The 19,464-nt window shown below is 37.3% G+C and overlaps 1 protein-coding gene across 1 annotated transcript in view; it reads right to left on the reverse strand.

Annotated features, from left to right (window-relative positions):
• The window catches only part of SPTBN5 (spectrin beta, non-erythrocytic 5), an 88,993-nt gene extending 73,636 nt beyond the window's left edge, over positions 1 to 15,357 (reverse strand). The window contains exons 1-11 of the mRNA XM_048949249.1: positions 15,247 to 15,357; positions 12,692 to 12,859; positions 10,604 to 10,723; positions 9,736 to 9,893; positions 8,670 to 8,898; positions 5,834 to 6,465; positions 5,055 to 5,193; positions 3,277 to 3,509; positions 2,682 to 2,835; positions 1,574 to 1,774; positions 147 to 353 (exon numbers count right to left, since the gene is read on the reverse strand). Of these exons, the coding sequence (XP_048805206.1) occupies positions 147 to 353; positions 1,574 to 1,774; positions 2,682 to 2,835; positions 3,277 to 3,509; positions 5,055 to 5,193; positions 5,834 to 6,465; positions 8,670 to 8,898; positions 9,736 to 9,893; positions 10,604 to 10,723; positions 12,692 to 12,859; positions 15,247 to 15,357 (2,352 nt within the window). The remainder of the gene's footprint in view (positions 1 to 146; positions 354 to 1,573; positions 1,775 to 2,681; positions 2,836 to 3,276; positions 3,510 to 5,054; positions 5,194 to 5,833; positions 6,466 to 8,669; positions 8,899 to 9,735; positions 9,894 to 10,603; positions 10,724 to 12,691; positions 12,860 to 15,246) is intronic.
• Positions 15,358 to 19,464: the final 4,107 nt, after the last annotated feature.

The raw sequence follows: 19,464 nt of genomic DNA on the forward strand, positions 1-19,464 counted from the left end.
TGAAACTGGTGCCCTACTAAAAAGAAGTTTAGATAACATTAGAACATTGTTTTCCCATTGGAAAATATTCCCTGTGAAATTTCTAGCCAGCTTCAATAGTTACAAAACAAAGGAACAAAGACTGACACAATCCCTAACCTACTTACTGCAGCTGGAGCTTGCTCTGCTGCAATGACAGCCTGGTCTTTCAGGCGCCTCATCTCTGTGGAGTAGGCTGCAATCTCCTTTTCCAGGCGCAAATGGCGATGCAACAGTGCTTCAGCACTTGATTCATCTTTTCCATAGTCCTTGCTGGCCAGAAGGGGTTGCCTTTCTTGCAACCATGAGTTTGCTTCATCGATGTCAGCAAAGTACTGAAGGGAACAAAGTAGAAGAAAATGCTGGGTCTCATCCTGAAAGTATCACACACAACTTTTTTTTTTTTTTTTAATAAATAACAATAAACAGAGCAAAAATATCATTAGGTCTGTAGAGTAGCTGATCTATAAGGTTACTTCCAGGTGATGTGACAGCTATAAATAAAGTGGCTACACAGCTATGAATCATTGATGTATTTCATAATCATATCAAGAACAGATAATTCATATTATAACACTAAATAAACAGATTCAAGTATTGCCTTGCTATTACCCTACAAAGAACAAAGAACACCTAAAAAAAGGTTTATGCTGATTAACAACAGTGGATATAAAGAATAACTAGCAGAGAACAATAAATCAATATCTACAGCAAAATCTTTTTTTCCCTGTAAATTGCCTTGCTATAGTAGTAGAACAATCAAACAAACAAACAAACAAAAAAATCCACAACATTTTGAGATAAAAAATAAAGGCACAACAGAAAAAATAAAAAAAACCATCAACATAGTACTAAAGAGAAAAGAAAGAAGTAAATCACCATAATGATGGTAAGCTTATAGGTGGAGAAAGAATTTAGATTTCGTCAAGAACAAAGCTGTTAAGTTTTGTTCAAGGAGCTCATGGGGGAAACAGACTGAGGATAGATGCAAAAAAGGGACAGCAGCAATAATACTTGAGATACGGCAATGTGATTTTTGAATGCTGATTTTATAAGAACTCTCTATCTGCAGATGTGTTAATGTTTGTTCATGTAAAAGATCTGCAGAGATCAGAATAGAACAGTCAGATATTTCCCAGATTTTGAAAAAGTTCACAGTAGATCCAAGTCTTCTGGTGTATTTGTTTCGTTGTTGGGATTCTCTGTATTTGAGATTAACGGTGTTTTGTTGTTGTTGTAAGAAAAATGTCACACAGCTGCCCAGATCCCACCTTCAAAATTCACTGTGCATAAGCAAGGCTAGGTGAACTATTTCCATAAGAGTTTTTAACAGAGAGCAACCCCCAGCCACAGTTCTCTGCTAGGTACAAACCACTCAAATCTCCTGTCTGGCAGGCTTGCAGAAGGGATAAGACTGAATCATGGAGATCTCTTTTTGAAGACTGGCACCTGAAAACTTCATTTTGCTGTTGCCCTGTATGCAGGGACAGGAGACAGAAGTGAACCACATTTGTGTCCCCCATTCAATCCATGCGTCACAGCAAGACCTGCTTACCTGTTTGATGAGAGCTGCTGCCTGCAGACGGTTTTTGCGATTTGCCACCTCATCCTGGAGCTGCTGCCACAACGTTTGGAGTTTATCTATCTGTTTCTGGATGTCCTCCTCATGTGTAGGGTTCTTCTGGCTCAGATCCCATCCCCTCTTCATGACATCTGTGCAAATGGCCCTGTGCGAGTTGCATTCTGCTTCAAGAGCCTAGCAGAGGGATGGGAGAAACATGAACACAACTCACTCACTGCCAGCTAAGAGCATAAAGGGGGATTCAGATTCTCAGCTACTACAATACACGCATCTTTGAAAGAGCCCTGTGTCTTACCTGTGCCCAAGTCTTTTCCCTAAGCCCTGGGATGATTGGCCTTTGCTCCCCACGCATAAGTAATTGTCTTTTTTTTTTAAAAAACTTTTGTGCAAAGGCAAATTTGCTATGCCATCTTCTCTGACGGAGATATTTATTTGTGGTCCACCAATTCAGCACTCTTATGCTTTCCTAGCATATACAAAACTAGCAAATACAAAACCAAATACACCTGCATAGTAAGTCTGCCCAAGAGGCTTCTGCTTCAGTTTCGTCACTCATGTCCACAGATCTCTACACTTGTTTATAATGATTCTATGTCAGAAAAAGGCAGCAGCCAGACTTGTGGCATTAGCTTATAGCAAGCTCTCAGGAGTGGTAATTTCTATACAACTCACGCAGTGCTATCCATGCAGCTCTCATCATGATTCTGGTTATCATTGATTTTTTTTCCACCATCTCTTCTCTTTCCCCACCATCAGGAGAGGTGTTGGGAAAAGCAAAACTTAACAATTTATTTTTCCTTCCCATTCACCAACATGAGATAGTAACTAGTCCAGTATCTTCATGTAGCCCAGGAGAGGCCCCGGTATAAGATAAAGTGCTTCTCTACGCTTTCTGTCTCCTCCTGAGAAAAATACCCACCCTGCACATTGTCTTAAAAAAAATTCCACATACTGGTGATGATACTTGAGCTAATGGCTGGTTTGATAGTTTTCTTATAACTGCTGCATGGTCTGAAGAACATAGATGTTCTAAAATTGTGCTACAGTGCAAAGAATAGACACTACCAGCAAAGTAATATACCTTGTGCTTCTGAATGGAAGCTGTAATCTGGCTGACATCTTTCCCTAATGTTGTTGTTCTTGCTATTTTCCATTTCTCAGAGATCCATGATTCTTCTTCTTTGCAGTCACGGAAGAATTCAAAGAGCTTCAAAGCTTCCTCTAGCTGGGATTTTCTGAAACAAAGAAAACAGCATAACCAAGTCACAATTACGATCCCAAGGAGATAATGCTACAGAATAGCATAAACTTCAGAACTTTGAAAACCCAAAATTGGAATATCTAATTCTTCTTTGTCATCATTTAATTTATTTATGCAAGAGAGCAAGGGAAACAAAACTAAATATTCTTTGTCTTCTAGGAGACAAGGAGATAACAACATGCTATTCATACTACACATAAAGCAAACCATAAGAAACACTAAGAATGAAGTTATTTTTTAGCTATGGAGGTGAGTAATCTCTTTGAGACAGCTGTAATAAAATCACTCAAATTGCTCGTTTAATGCCTTTATAAATGGAGAAAAGGAAATTTTCAAATGTGAGGAAGTAGAGTCCTCTGATTATGGGATTAACTGACCACCTTAATCAGAACCAAGGAGCCATAATCAGTCCTACCGTGTTCTGCTCTGAGCCGTAAGGTTCTGATATAGCTGACGAAGCATTGGAACTTTTGCATAAAGCACTTCTGCTTTAACCGTGCTGTCCTTGCTGATTTCTGCTGTCCTTTGAGTTATGTGTGTCAGTCTATCATCATAGGAAGAGATCTGCAAGTCAATCAAGTTGTGCTTTTGAAGCAAATCTACTACCTCTAGGAGCTGCTTCCCACAGTCCTGGGAATTCACTAGTGCCTGCAAACAAAGTAAGAAAAAAAAGGCATTTACAGAGTGCATTCAAGGGATTGGTACAAAGAAATTGGTTGAAAGCTTCCTGTAGACTCTGATAACTTCTAAATGTAAAAGAATTATGTCAGCTATGTAAAGCTAAAAATACTTTTATTTCAGTTTCACAAGGTAACAGCAACAATCCAGAGTTTCTATCATCTGCAGAACAAGAAATGTTCTCTTCAAATAACTGTTTTCACAACTAAGTTATGTCTGTTAGGTAAGCATTTAAGGTTTCAGCATTTGTGTGCACAAAACAGCCCTTTTCTATATACATCCATCTGCAGGCAGATGGATTCAGTCTGTATTTGGATTATTCTACAGTGTTGAATGGTATGTTTTGACCATGAGGTTTTTTGTTTGATAAACTTACTTGACTTTGCCAGGTAAATAATTAATAATTTTCATTACTTAATAAGTACTTCGTACCAGTATGGTCATACTGAGTGTGAAGTACTTGCTATTTTTGTTATTCAGATAATGAAGTCAAATATAGTAGTAAGTACTTAGTACTTACTATTGGTCCCAACGAAGGTACTGCATGCTTTACTGTCTGCCCTCTTTCTAATTGTATCAATTATTCTAACAGAGTGTTATCTTTTCTATTGATCTTTCATATTCTCAGGCTATCATGGTTCCAACAACGTCACTACCATTAGAAGTTTTTGCTGACTAACACTTGGAGAAATAGATTCATAACTATCAGATACCTCTTATCTTTAATTTGAAATTCACACCTTCATATAACCTGTTTGCTCTTTCAACTTAGATACAATGCACCCTGCAGTTGTAGGATTTTTCTGCCTTTAAGTAAGACAAGGTGAGACCAAAGGATGAATGTTGTCTGCCACTACAAAATTGATATGAAAGCAGTTATTTCCTATGATAAAGAGAAGACTGAGTTCTGACACTCTGGTAATACTTGAAAACTCTTCTTAAAAGTGAGCATTGTGCGTTTTGCAGTGGAACTTTTGTCTTTTATAGGTTTTGGTAGCTGAAACCCAGGTGCTTGCCTGAGCTACTTTTCAACTCTATAAATATATAAACAAAATAAAAAGAGTTACTTCCAGAAGGTGATTCAGTGTAGTTGCCTGGAAAGGGAAGACTGTTGATTTTTGTTTGTTTGTTTGTTTATTTTGTTTTGGTTTTTTTTTTCAACTTTTGCCTTCAGATTTCTAAATTTAGGTGAGAGAGGTACCATCTTTATTTTACAACATAATTTGAACCTGTAGCGGTAATACCATATTTCACCTTCTGATTAGAGAGAGTTCTTGCAACAAGGACTGTATTTTTTTGTTGGTTTTTTTTTTTCTCTGTATAGATACCAGCAATGTTGAACTGAAACCCAAAGTTAGGCATCTAAGTAAAACCAGTGTTTTTTCTCTATAACTGATAGACTTATTTTTTGTTGGTACCAGAGAGTGAGTGCACAACTCCTTGAATATGAGGGTTTGTTTAGGGACACACACTGTTAACAGTGTGAGCTGCGTGCTGTCGGAGGGGGCTCAGTACCTGTAGCTCTTTCAGCTCCTCCATTATGGCATCAATGTCCCTCAGGAGGGCTAGAATCTCCTGCATTGTACTCAGGGAGTGTTGTCGTTTCTGCAGCTGATCCAGAAGATCTTGCCATTCCTTCGAAATGCTGTTTTCCCTACAAAGGAGGAGAGAGATGATCAGGTTGGATCAAAATCAGGCCTCATGAGTAAAAATTTCCAGTTCTCACAGTTTTAGAGGAGATAAATGAATACACACAAGGCAAGTTACTTGTGGAGGAGTGCAGGTCACAACTGAAAAACAGGTGAAGTATTTTTAGCAAGTCCTAAGTCAGGATGTACAGATAATCAGAGAAGACATAATTTCTCAAAACTTGAGAACTGGAATCAACTTGGGAAGACTTTGTGAGTTAAAAAATCTGTATCTCCCAAACTGCAGACTGTGTTGATTTTGAGGAAAAAGTAGTATACATTTTCTAAGTATGTTTGATGGAATATAGGATTTTGGCAGAACAAATATTTTCATATACAGATTAAAAAACCTCTGAACTATTTTTCACTTGAAATCAGTCCAAGTTTTGATCATTGAAGCAAAATCAAACCAAACAAACATAAGACAAAACATTTAACTGCTGAAACAGTTCATGGCTAGAGGAAATTCCTGCCAGTTCTACTAATGAGGAGAAGAGCTTTGATCCATAGCCACTTTTTTTTTTTTTTTTTTTTTTTTGTCTATGTAAAAAAAAATTAAAATAATTTCAACCTCCACCACCACACGGTCTCAAGACCACCACTCACTTCTTCACAATTTGATCTTTGCTGTGGTAGTTATTCTGGCTGATGACTGTTGCCATTTCGGCCAAATCTGCGAAACGTTCTCTCCTGGGGAGTACATCTGCCACAATGGCTTCCAGCTTCTTACTGGCAGCTTCCATCCTGTCTATGCTCTCTGGCCAGAAGTCTTGCTTTCCAATCACTTTCCTCATGTCTTCCAAATAAGCTTCACGCAGAGCTGCCTTCTTCAGGAACCTTCTGGCTAGCTGTTCCAGCTTCTCTAGCCTCAGCATCTCCTTCTGCAGTGCTTTTCCCCGGTTGTGTTCTGCCTTTTCCAGGATAATCCAGTTCTTTTCCACATCCTGCAGTGTCCTCCCCTCTGGAGGCACATATAGTCGTAGGTTGTTGGCTCTCTGCTTGGTCCTGATATTGAAGAGATGAGCTTCAATCATTCCCTTATCTTGATATTTAGGGGGTTTCTCCACAGTGCGGAAGGTCTTGAAATTGGCCATGAGCAGCCACATTTCCTGAAGAGAGTTGGGGAAGATACGGTCATCCAGCTCAATCACCTTCTGCTTAATCCATTTCAAGAGGTCAGAGACCATCTGCTCATACAGAAGCTTCAAGTCATCTATCTCCTTCAGGAGGAACACAATCTGAAATGGGAATATGAAGTTACAAGCCACGTAAGAAGCAGAATGAACCAAGATGGGTGAACAGAGTGCGACATCATTGCAAACAAAACTTAGGATCCAAACAGAACAGCATATGTCAGGAAGACAGTATTTAACAAGCAAATTGCCACAGTCATCTAATTTTTATACCAATCATAGAATGGTTTGGGTTGGAAGGGACCTTAAAGACAATCTAACTTGTTCTAGTTCCACTATGTATATCACATAGGTATAGATTTAACCTATGGGGCCAGATGATCTTTCATGAAAACAAACAAACAAACAAACAAAAAAACCCAACCCAACCCAATAAATATTATTTAATGTTTAATTTCTTTTTTTTTTTTAATTTAGGAAAAGATTAAATTTTGAAATAAATAACATGCATATGACAACTGTTGACAGATCCTATGAGAGCTGAAAAGAAGAAAGCAGAAGTCCCAAATAGAGGTTTCAGAAATTTTGTTTCACAATGGAACCAAAGTGAGATTTTTTTCATTCTCTTTCAAAAAAAGAAAAGTCTTATCCTATCTGTTAATATGCAATCAACTCCTCTTAATCTCAACGCCTTGGGTGTGGGAAGCCATCTGACAAGATTTTAGTTCTCTTACACGCCAACAGCAGACTGTTGACAAACTGACCCTTCTCAATCTCTTCTGGAGGAGCCATTCCATTTTTTAAAAATCATCAGAGAAATGAAACACATTATAGCTGAACAGGTTGGTAAGGATGTTAACTCTGATTCAACAGTAATTTTTCTAGTCTATAACACTTATCTGTTTCATCTGCAATCCGGCCTGCATTTATCTCAACTGTCCATATATCTCAAAAATCCATTTAGAATGAAATTCATAATGAAATAATTTTTAAAAAAGTTAGAATGAAGTCATCCTTTCTTTCAGTTTCACACATTTTTTCAATTTTTGTGTCTTTATAGCTTTTTCCTTACTTTTACTCAGTAGCCTCCCTGTAGACATCAGGGTTAATGCTGAACTATGTTGTCTGCCTCTATCATTTTCCTGAAGCAGGCAGACAGATTAGTGAGGGAGATACTGCTGAGCAAAGGCCCATGCCTTGCAAGTGGTTACCTACTTTTACCTAGCAGAAAGTGCACTTGGCAATGAATAAATGTCACAGTGCTTGAAGAGTAGCAAAACAGCACCAACCTTGAGTGAAGGAAAACCAGCCCATGTTGCCAGGGCTCCTTTCTGTATTTTCTGCCATCGTACCCAGTTCTTGCTGAAAGATCCCAGTAAGTGCATGGCTACCTCACGTGGGTGGGGGAAAGCAGATTTACCTCTCCAGGTTGAATCCCTCTGCCATCCTGGTCACCTATTAGTCTCAACTCAAAGGCTTCCTTGACACACTCAGACTTCCCTCCCCAATCCTATTAGTAAGTTCAGAACTGCCTATTTGAGGGGACTAAGGACATGAGGAGATTAACATCTGTTTTGTTATCCTTCTTTATGCTTGTGTGTGTAAGAAACAGGAAGACAGGTGAGCAATATTAGAGATGGGTGAGAATACCAAAGGAGACTAAGGGAGAAAAAGGAAGAAGTAAGTGAAAAGAGAGAGAAAAGAATGCATGAATATACCTATAGAAAGTGAAAAAAAAAATGGTGGAGCACAACAAAAACTGTAAAAAAAAAAAAAAAAAAAAAAAAAAAACAGAGTAAGAAATGCTCTTTCTGTGTTTGCCCACAATACAAAGATATAGCCTGATGATCCTGCCCAAAAAAGCAAACTCTAAGGCTCTAAAAAACTCTAAGTGACTAAGGAGTTAAAAAGAACGGATGAGGATTTCCAAAGAAAACAGAAATTCAAAGTAGTCTCTTTCCTATTAAATTAGAAAATTGTTGACTAGCTGTTTTTGCCTAGCTGTTATTTTCCCAAGATTAATCAGATCTGCATGGCTTCAAGCTGCATTAGAAGCACATCAGCTCTCAAACTGAAACTGGGAGGTAAAAAAGGGATCTGTATCCGGAGACAAATGTAGTCCCTCTAGAAATCAAAGCCTAGAGACACTTTTCAACATTCAAGTGACAATAAAAAGTTTTTGATTCCGTTTCGTGGCATTTGATTCAGTTCAAATGATCCTGAAGCTGACCTTGCACTAAATACATTTCCAACAAAAATTTAACTTTATGTATTTAACTTTTAAATTCTAAAGATAGCAATGCACTTACTTTGGCAAGTCGCTTTTGATTTGTCTGGCCTTGTTTCATTCTGGAGAAATAGTGGTAGTAGAGTGACACATAAGTCATGATGGATCTCTCATCTGGGGAGGGTACTGCCACATCCTCAGCATCAAGCAGCTTGCTGATCCCTAGCTCTTTCTCAGCAACATTAAAGGCAGTGTTCAAGTTTTTGATGGGCTGGTCCTGCCGCAGTGAGCTATAATTGATAAGATCAGGCCTGGGCAAGGAGAAGAACAGAGAGAAAAAGGGGAACAGACATTTATGTTTATCTTAAGTTCCTTCAGATGATAAATCATAGATTGTTTATTAGACAAGGAATAACTGAAATTATTCTGTCTGACCTGCTTTATTCAGAAACATTAGAACTATATAGCTGGAAGATTCTCCTTTATGAAACTGAAATACCACTCCCAGCAAATCTCTGACTTTCAGTTATTTCTCATTCTCACCATTGAAAACCAGTGCCTTGCTAGAGTGGTAATTCTGAACAGGGAGATGACTCCCAGCTGGGTAAATTTCAGAGTATAGAGTATCCTGACTAGAAGATGGAGCAGAATTGTTAGTGCGAGAATTGTACAAAGCTATCTCAGGTAGTTTCTCTCTCCTTGGGCTGTTTTCTTCACACCTTTTAGAATGGTCAGAGAAGGAAGGATAATGCTGAGAAGTTTACTTTTTAAAAATGAATCAGAAAGTGTAAACACTCACAAAGTTTACACAATAAAAGCAATCACTACACCAGTAACTGTTGAAAGTGAGTAATGAGAATATGAGAGGCTTAGACCAAACATTGGGCAGTGTTGCTCAGATGTGTAATAATCCCTTAGAAACCTCATTTCCAACAAAATGAACAGTGAAGCAGGAGCTTTTGGTCCCTCCTTCCTTTCTCAGAGGCAGCATATCCATTTAAGAAAGGAGAGTTTTCAATGAATAAGGGTAAGGAGAGAATTTTTTGATTTCTTGGCAAAGATCTGTTACTCAGACTGTTGTGCTTTCAGACAGCTTGTGCCAGAACTAGAAAAAGCAACAAGCAAATTGTCCTGAGCTCAGCTCTCACCTGTGGGCATGTATAAGTGCATTGAAAGCCAGTCCATCACTCCAGCTTTTAGAGAAGTCCTTCACATTTACATTGGGATAGCTGGCAGTTTTATGCTGACACCAAAGTAGTAGGGCTTCATTGGCAAACAGCTGATCAGCTCTGCCTCCAAATTCTTCCTGTGAAGACAGCAGAGAAAAGAAAAATCAGTGTGTGCAGTATGTGGAAGTAGCATCTGTGTTTTATATTCCCAATAAAAATAATTTTGTACTGCTTCTGTCCAACTTGTAAATCATCTCAAACAGTAATGAGTTCCAGGCTGAACCTGTCATGAAGACAGAATGACTTAACATAAAACTTGGAGTTTTCTATTAAAGTAAAAGTTAATTGAATGAATTCCTAAATCATAATATGAAATTAAGATAATAAGTTTTTATGTTTTTCTTTTCTGCAAGGCTTGTAGAAGTAAATGCAAGAAAGATGTAAAGCTTGGTTCATGTGCTTTCCTAGCTTTGATCTAGAATTCAGAAAAAGATAAAGTGTTCAGACCTATCATTAGAAATTACTAATTTGGATTTCACAATATCTTTGTAGGAGCTCATCTCTCATGTATTTGAAATACGGTAAAAAGTAAATGGTAAAAAGTAAAAAGTTTGTGAAAGGGAGTGATGAACACAAATATCTCTAAGTTATTGTTTTCTGTCTCTGATAAATTGTGAAATGGACTCAATTCCTTTTACAACTTGCTGGCAAGTAATTGGGTAATATTATAAGATCTGCAGAATCAAAATGGACAGGAAATGTCATCAAAACACTCTTTTCTGAACTGAAGAGATACAAAGCCTCTGAATTCCTTGAGGAGTTCAGAAAAAAAAAGACCTTATTTTACCTTATCGAGTTTGATAGATGAAATTTGAAATCGAAGTATAATGATCCAGATAAGTCCCAGGATCAAGGTTCTGTCACCGTCTACGATGTTCTCAGGACCAATCACTTTCACTTGTACCTGCTAATAAACAAATATCTGTTCAGTATGAAATTGCTCACGTCAAGCTCTCTGAACGAGACATCTGTGTAACAGACTGGTGTTGAAGAGGGCATTCTGTCTTTCTTAAGGAAACAGATTTTACACAATTACTTCATTTGTCCTTATATCTGAGAACTCCCATGTTCATCCCCGAGCTCCCGTATGCACCAAAAATGAAATTCAGGAAATATCTGACAAAGGGATGGCAGTCTCAAAGATTTAAAGTTTAATTACTGGTTTTGAAAATTGTTGTTAAGTAAAGAAACGCAGCTCAGTGACACTGTCCTCCAAAGGAGTGGAAGCTGGGCAAACTCAGTGATCATTTGATGTGATCTCTAGAAAACTAGTCTACATATAGCTCTTAGGCTCACCAAACAGCCCAAACATCCTACTAAATAAGTCACAGCTTCTTTCTCCATTATTTCTAGAACAGCAAGATAGGCTGCAATACGCAAATGAAGTGCTCTTCAAGAAGTCTGAACATGCTCTATAGTCTCAATACGTCTGTGAACCCGTCTGCAGACCAGACTTGTTCAGTCAAATAACAGTCTAACTGGAAAACTCTGGATATGCACATGCTGCTGGGCCTTATCCGGGGTGTGTTTTTAGCAGATGTGTTAGGTGGAATACACTAAGCCCATGCTGCGCTGCATTTGTTTTGGAATTACTGGAAAAGTCTGCATTACACACTTCCCCATGTTTACTGCTATGAAACCAGCCTGCTCCTTCAGAGTTCATAACACAGAGCTTTGTTTGATGATTTTCCAGAGAAGTATATGATAAATTGCTTGTTTAAAAAAGAAAAAAATGGCACACCATCTTGTAGCTTAACAAGTGAAGATATACAACTTGAATACATAAAAGTACTGCAATGGCTTGCTTAAAACTGTTTGAATCAGAGCTCTAAAATCCCCATTTTTATACCAGGTGGCTTCATCAGTGTCTATTGCTGCTTACTTTGCCCCATTATTTGGGAAAGCATTACATCTAAAAAGCAAATAATCAAAAATTTTAAGCTGTCAGGAAAGAAAACTGCTGCCAAAATTTTTTTGAATTAGTTCAGAAATTGTAAACAGGTTTTTAAGAACCACCCAAGCTTCAGAGAACATTTATCTGATTTAAGTCATGAAGGGACTGTTTTAAGAAGTTGCTCATTCCTTTTTGCCACAGGAACCCAAAATGTTCATTGCACAGGAACAAAAAATGTTTGCCTTGTCCTGCTCTTGCAGTGTATGAATTTTCTTCACCTATCAGGTAATATGGTTGTGACATCTAGGATAAATATGCTGCTATTTCTAAAATCCCAATAAATGAAAAAAAAAAAAAAAAAAAAAAAAAAAAGGAAGAGTGAGGTAATTACATGGGTAAAACAACAAGTTCACTGGTGAACAACTTTCTCCCTTTTCCCTATGCCTTTGAGTTTTCTATATTTTTTTTTTCCCCTGTTGCACTGTTCTGTGTTTTACAGTCACATATTCTTATCTGCCAGTCCATTTTCTTTTTACAGCTTTCCTCTTTCTAATACCGAAATTGGTCAACAATTTTTTTTATCCTGGCTAGTATGTCCATTAGAAAATGTAAATCTAAAGAAATAAATATTTTTGATTATGACAGTGAATGCTTTGAGTGCATTTCTCTCTCTCTCTCTCTTTTTTTTAATGGGAAGTTTAAAATCAGTATTTTAAATTAGCATTCCACAATATAATTCATTTTCATTTAGATGTGACATTTTTGGAGGAATATTGTATACTTATAGGCTGCACTTCTCATATAATAACAAAAATCTGTGGGTTTTTTTGTTTTGTTTTTCTTTTATAAAACCTGACCTGTATTCATAGAACATTCTGCTACGTATTAGAGCTGGAAATTATTATGAACATTAGACTAATCAGTTAGTAACATATATACAGTCTATTTTTATCTATAATATCATTATTACTATCAGCTTACCTTGGATTTCAGAAACGTAATGGCTTTGCTGTTGTTTTCTAGAAAGTGCACTCTCATCTTTCCCCGGTTTGGTCTGGGCAAAGATTCTCCAGAGAGCAGCTCCAGGAGTTGCATGAGATAGATACCATCCTTCAGGTCTGTGTAAATATTTTCTATTTCAGCCCTTACCTGCAAAGACCAGTCACACAACATCAACATTGGCTGAACATTTGGCCCACAGGTCAATTGACTTCTACTACTAAACAAACAACGCCTTGCTGCTGTTCTGCAGAGTCTCCTGTGTGCATAAATGTGATGTATAAGCAATGAAGGTCAAATCACAAAAAATAGGTTCATAGAGGGACTGACATTACTTCAGAGAGTGGGCAGGACTAAAAACTCCAGCAAAACATAAGTTAGGAAATAGAGGGAAAAAAAATCAGATCTTGAAAAATAACAAAATCACAAAACCAAATACTTTGGAAGTGCTGACATTTTTTATTTCAATTGAAAAGTCTTTTTTCAGTTTTTTACTCTGAGCAATGCACTCAATTTTAAATTTAAACTGACAATCCCAAAGTTAAGTGAGGCAAAATAAAGGAAATGAGAAGACATAGAACAATTTCCATGACTCATTTTACATTCCAAAATCGTAATTCTATTACTTCCTTCTTAGAGATTCACTGCTGCCTCAAGTCCATAATTACAGATGGTCTCACACTTAAGTGCAATTTCTCTGTAAAATGTTAGGATCTACAAAAATGTATCTCACTGCTGCTAGTAGTAATGTAACCCAGTGCTTAGGTGACACACCATGACAGAGCGTGTACTCTGATCTAACAAGAGCTTGCCTTAGGTGTTTCCTTTTGGCCTTGAGCCACTAGCCATCAAGTGACAATGAAACCATTTCACACACCCAACAATAACCTGCTGTGATTCTGAAATCAAGGTAAATAATCTTTTCACCTTAAAAAACAACAAAAAAAAGAAATAAATATTCCTGATGTTTAATTGGTTAGTTATGTGATTTTTTGTTTGCTTTTCAGTTTGGAGCATAGTTAAATGTAGGTGAAATAAAGGAGAAACACTTTTTTTTTTTTTTTTTTTTTTTTTAAATACTCTTGACAGGTTTTGTTTTTTTTTTTTTAAATTTTGTAAATCACTGAGAATTTAAAGGCAAGTTACATATAGAGACTTCAGTTCTGTTCTTTGTGTAGAACAAGGACTAGCAGCTATCTCTGGCTAATTATTTCCATGAAAAATTCTGTTTTATTGCCATCTTTTCTACTTTTTGCATGTTAGGAATCCTAAAATTCCACCTACAATATATTACAACAATAAAGTTAAAGCTATTATGGTCTGTGGCAGTTTTATTCATGAAAAATAGTTCCATTTTAACTTAACTGTAAAGAGACTGTCTCCCTACATATGCTTTATGCCCCGCTCAGCAACAGAAATAGCTTTGTTACATGTGTCTCCATGCAAACAAATCGAAGATTGCTTAACAAATTCACTGCAATTTCCCTTAAGCATTAAGCATTCCCTGAATGCTAAATTTGAAGTAGTCAATAGTGCAATTGAGAATACTGCAGTGTCCTGTAGTAGGATAGTATCAAGTTAAAAGTCCATGTTGGTGAGCTTGACTACATTGCTGAGAAGACCTTGATAAGCTCTTGGTCTCTGAACCATTTCTTACCGTATATGGTTTGGAAAGCTCTCACAGGATTTTCTTCTCATGCTTTTATGATCCACACTCAAGTACTATGCAGGAAGTAGAGGCTAACATTTTAATCTTTGAACTCCAATGTGTTTTTAAAATGACAAAGTATGTATTGATTTGTAGCTACATAGAAATATTTTACTACATTATAAAAGCTTAACTTTCTTGCAGGTAGGAAAATGAGATTGTGTTTTGCAGCTCCTCACTCAGAGTAAGAAAAATTAATTTAAAAGTTGGTTGTACTCTGAGGCTGGCTTTACACAAAATCCTGAGATAAACATTAAAATGAAAAACATTCGTCTAATACTGAAACACTGTACAGCATTCGTGAACTACAATAGTAATAAGAGGTCTGGTCTGGCTTGATGTTTCCAAGGTCCATTTTCATTAATATCAACTATGGGCAGTAGAAAAGTGAATTGTTCTTGGAAAATGTACTTCCATAATGTGTCACAGATAAACTCATTTTGGGCACAAATCATGTGCCTGCAGTAAATCTGGTGACTTTTGGAATATGGTGGATTACCTTGCACAAACAAGTCAATTGTACACTACCTCTGATGCTTTCTGGAAATCTGAGACTAACTGAAGCCTCACTGAAATTTCTAGACCTAAGGCAACTTTTTCAGAGCCACTGAGCAGCAACTTGTAACATGGACAGTGGAAATAATTATGAGGCAGAAGATACGGGATGAAGTATTGTGGTTAGTCAAAGTCTTTCTTGTTTGCATATGTAAGCAATTGTGACACTCTGAAAAGATGTGCAAAAATTGACACGTACAAGAATATAGCAAGTGAAACAATAAAAAACAAAGACAAAACCAGGAAAAAAGTCATGGGTGGAGTTGGCACTTACATTATTCCTGAGGAAGATATTATTCATCCAGTTGGTGAAGGTCTTCTTTTGCATAAACATACGCTGCTCCTGCAGCCTTTTGATGTGATCTTTTTCAAATTCACTATTCATGGTGATCTAAGAAATAAGAAATTCCAGTGAGAAGGTCAGTACTGAAGAGATGTACTTGGCCAGCTACAAACAATGTTGTACCCAATATATATTGGAAATCCTATAAGTACAAAATTCAATACCACACCCAGTATAGTACTAATTTCCTTTAGCTTGTACTTTGCACTTTATATTCACTCAAGTTTATTTTTACTTAAAATGTTTTCCCTTTTAAACTGCATCTCTACTGTCTAGGACAAAAATGAGACATTAATGCACCTTTACTTTCTTTCAGTTTCTCTCCAGGCACTTGATCCCATAAGAACCCTGATCATCAATAACTTCATCAATAACTTCATGGAATGTGCTAAAATCACATCACTGAGAACTAATTTCAGACTATGTCAGAAAGAGAGAGATCTGCAAATCACCCAAAGCACTGCTTGAAGTTGTGTTATGCTATCCCAGGACTGCTTGGGATGTTGTTGGCTTTCAGATCATGGTATTTAAGCAGAAATTGAATGACCTTTTTAGAAAAGAAATAACTTGGTTCTTTCCTCCTACAAGTTCAGTTTTTGTATATCTTTGTGGGATGGTGACACAGTTCCATTATCACTCGAACAGTGCCCTAGGCCAGGGGTGACTGTTACTGCTTTTCCTGAGGCAAGTATTTGTCTACTTCCTGCATACATTGAAAAATCAGGCTTGTAATTCATCACAGCACCCAAGGAACATCAGAAAGTAGGAGAGTCTCCCCTTAAGAATCTCTGATGAAATAAACCATATTTCAATTCTTTTGGTGTTATTTTGCTTACAGTATGAATATCTAATGAGTTGCCTTGCTGTTTTGAAGGCAAGAGTATAATCTGAAAAAAATCTGTCTAAAAATCCATTGCTACAGGCATATATAAGTGACCAAATGTCATCTTCTTGAACTAATGCAGTAATTGTTAGTATTACCTGGATATCAGCCTATCTGCAAAACCAAGAAATCTGCTGTAATTGTGAGAGATGTATCTGCTGCTGTCACCCCACTGCAAAGAGAAAAAGGAATGAAGAATTAGAAACTGTGAAAACCTGCAGAGGGTGATTCTTCCCAGATCATTTATATATGATTTGCAGAGGCCCAGTTCTGAGCTACTCTGGGTTCAGTGCCCTTTTAACTCATAAAATCTGGAAAAACTGGAAAAACATTATCTACCCTACCATGGGTAGTCTGTAAAATGGATACAGGAGCAGCATCACAACAAACGAGATATTTGATAAAATGCCTGATATTTTTCTGTTCTCCCATAAACGTGAAAAACTTTGCCATTTTATAAGACAGAAAAGTGTGGGAATTGCTGAAGCAGTGACTTGTTATTGTATTTTTTCTTTTTTTTTCTTTTCCCAGGTGTTTCTTAACACTCAGTGATTTACAGGGACAGCACTGGAGATTAACAGTTCAGCAGCAACATAAGGAAAGATCATGGTCACAGAGGAAAGCCTTACAAAAGGAAGAATTTTGCAAATTTTGAAATGGAACTATTAAAAAGACACCTGCAATACTTTCTGATTCTCTGAGCTTGTTCAGCGTAGTCTACTTTTTCCATCTGAAGAGCAGATATTCAAAGAATTGCTTTTGCCTTCCAGAGGGGTGATGTTAAGCCACTTCTGTATAATAAACCTATATAACAATCCATTTCTGAATTTGCCAAATATTCTCAGAATGTCTGCAACCTCCTTTTCATAAAAAAGTTTTTATCCAAGCATAGCAGTCACCATACATACCATGACTGCTGTTGAACTACTGCCTTATAAAACAGCTCACCCATTTTATGAAATTCTGTTACAAATGCTCCCAGTATGGGCATTTACGTTAAAACAGAGCTATGACAGAATATCTGTACTCACTGGAAGTAGAAGCAGTGCTAAAAGCCAAGTCTGGCTGTAATGATACATTACAGTAAAAATAGATCAAATACCACAAAAAGTCTGGACTTACTGAGGTCAGGAGCAGCTCCTTTCTCGTGTTCAGCAGTTGGTCATTCTGGAGAATGACTTTCAGTTCTAGATTCAATTGTACTCCTAAGTACAGGTCATGGTTTTCATGCAAAGCAACCTTTGAATTCAGGAACAGAGACCAAGTATTTATGATATGCCTATGAACCTTTCAACTGATCTAAAGGAAATAACCTATGAAAACCAATGAGCTGTCACAGGCCTTAAATTATTTTTGAGATATGTAATAAGCCAAAACTGCTATGACAGAGTGAAAACAGCCATCCACCATGCTGACCCTTTGGTAAAGAGCAGTGAGTCCTTCACAGATTCACTGAGGGATCTGACTCATCACAGACTACTTTTCTACAGAGATTTTTTCCTTGGAAATCAAACCTATCAATAGAGTCTGAAAATGAAAGCACAGAAGAGGGTACAAAGAGCAGCGTAATTCCCAATTAGTTTAACTGAGATAAAACAAGTGAGAATGCAAAATTAGGAAGATTGAGAAATTTACCAGTCACCACTTCGAGGAAGTTCATGTGCACAGTTGCTGGAAGGGCAAACTGGAATCAAGCTGTCAGTGAAAAGGCATACCTATAAAGTTTGCTATAGATGGACTTTACCACTAAAGACAACAGGGAAAATGATTCCAGTAACTTATACAGCAGAGTCCTTGTTGTCACTGACAGGACTGCACAACCACAGAATACGTTGACCTGACATCACTGCTGGAAACTGGAGGGTTGTTGTTGGTAATCAACACTGGAAAATGGACAGGCATATGAAATCAGAAGCTGTAAGTGAAAATGTTCCTCCCAGAGACAAGGTAAGAGGATATCAGGCTTTTGCCTTCTGGCAAGTGTAGTTTTGTCAGCATCCAAAATGAGGTGAGGAAATATGGAAGAGGAAAATGAACAATCTATTGCCCATTCAGTACAGATAAAACTCAAAAAACAAAATCTTTATCTTCATACTTAACCTAGAGAAATATCATATATAGTTTCACTTAAGTCAGATAAAAATTAAAGTTGAATGCATACATTGCAGGTATTACTCAAAAGATTCCCTCCAAACTCTTGGACTTGTCTTTAGCAGCCATTTTAAAAAATGTCATTCTTAATAATCATTAAATGGGAACAGAGGCACAGGATAAAGAGGATAGAAATTCAGCAGCTGTTTTTATCTCTTCTGTAAGCTCATTGCCATATTATAATTCTGCTCCTCTCTTTTCTATCTTGCTTTTAGTTATACCTGTGCTCTACTAAAAGTAGAATCATAGGCTACTGACTTCAGCCTGGTACAGTTTGGCTGCATTGTCTATGCTGAGAAAGTGTCTGGTCTTCTCTCTTATCATGGAGAGTAGAGAATCCATAGATGAATGCCTAGATACAGGTATTTCTCTGTGTTGCAAGTTAATTATTATCTAATGAATAAATGTGTGAAACAGTGGCTTTGCTTTTTATGACAAGAGAAGACAATTGGAGATTTGGAACTTCACTAACTCTTGAATACCTATCTCCATTTACTGTATACATACATACATGTCAAAGTGGTGGACATTTATACAGTGATAACTTTTCCTCAGTTATTTACACTTATCAAGGTAAGAGAAAAGTAACAACAATATTTTGCGCAGTTTCCTGGAGGGACAGCTGAGCAGGGAGAGGCCAAGGGCAACTCAGAACAGGCTGTATTTGAGGTGGTGGAAGCATACATTTTCTTAATTAAACAAATGGTGTTGCTCCTTCAAAAAGAAAAAATAAAGAGGAGTGGAGCCTTAAGAATGACCTTAGAAAGAAGCAACTGCCTCTACCTTGCCCTGCTTACAATCTGGAGAAGTTTTGCATGTATGCAGAAGCATTTTCTTGTTTCTCAAAAGGAAATACCCTGATGTGGGATTCCTTTATGCAAAGCAGCAGCCACATAAGATGTGTTTGTTTTTTTTTTCAGCACCCTTTCTTATCTGCCATGATCTTGTTCTGCTTAAGCCAGAAGAAGAGACTGTAGAGATAGAACAGAACTCATACCCAAACATCCTGACTTGCTGCTCCATGGTTCCTCCATCCCCACCCCCACCCTGGTGCTCTCCCACTCTTGGCACCACTGTGCAAAACAAAGAGGGATGCGAAGCTTCCTTTTGACCCA

The sequence above is a fragment of the Lagopus muta genome, chromosome 6 (assembly GCF_023343835.1).
Source record: "Lagopus muta isolate bLagMut1 chromosome 6, bLagMut1 primary, whole genome shotgun sequence".
Lineage (NCBI taxonomy): Eukaryota > Metazoa > Chordata > Aves > Galliformes > Phasianidae > Lagopus > Lagopus muta.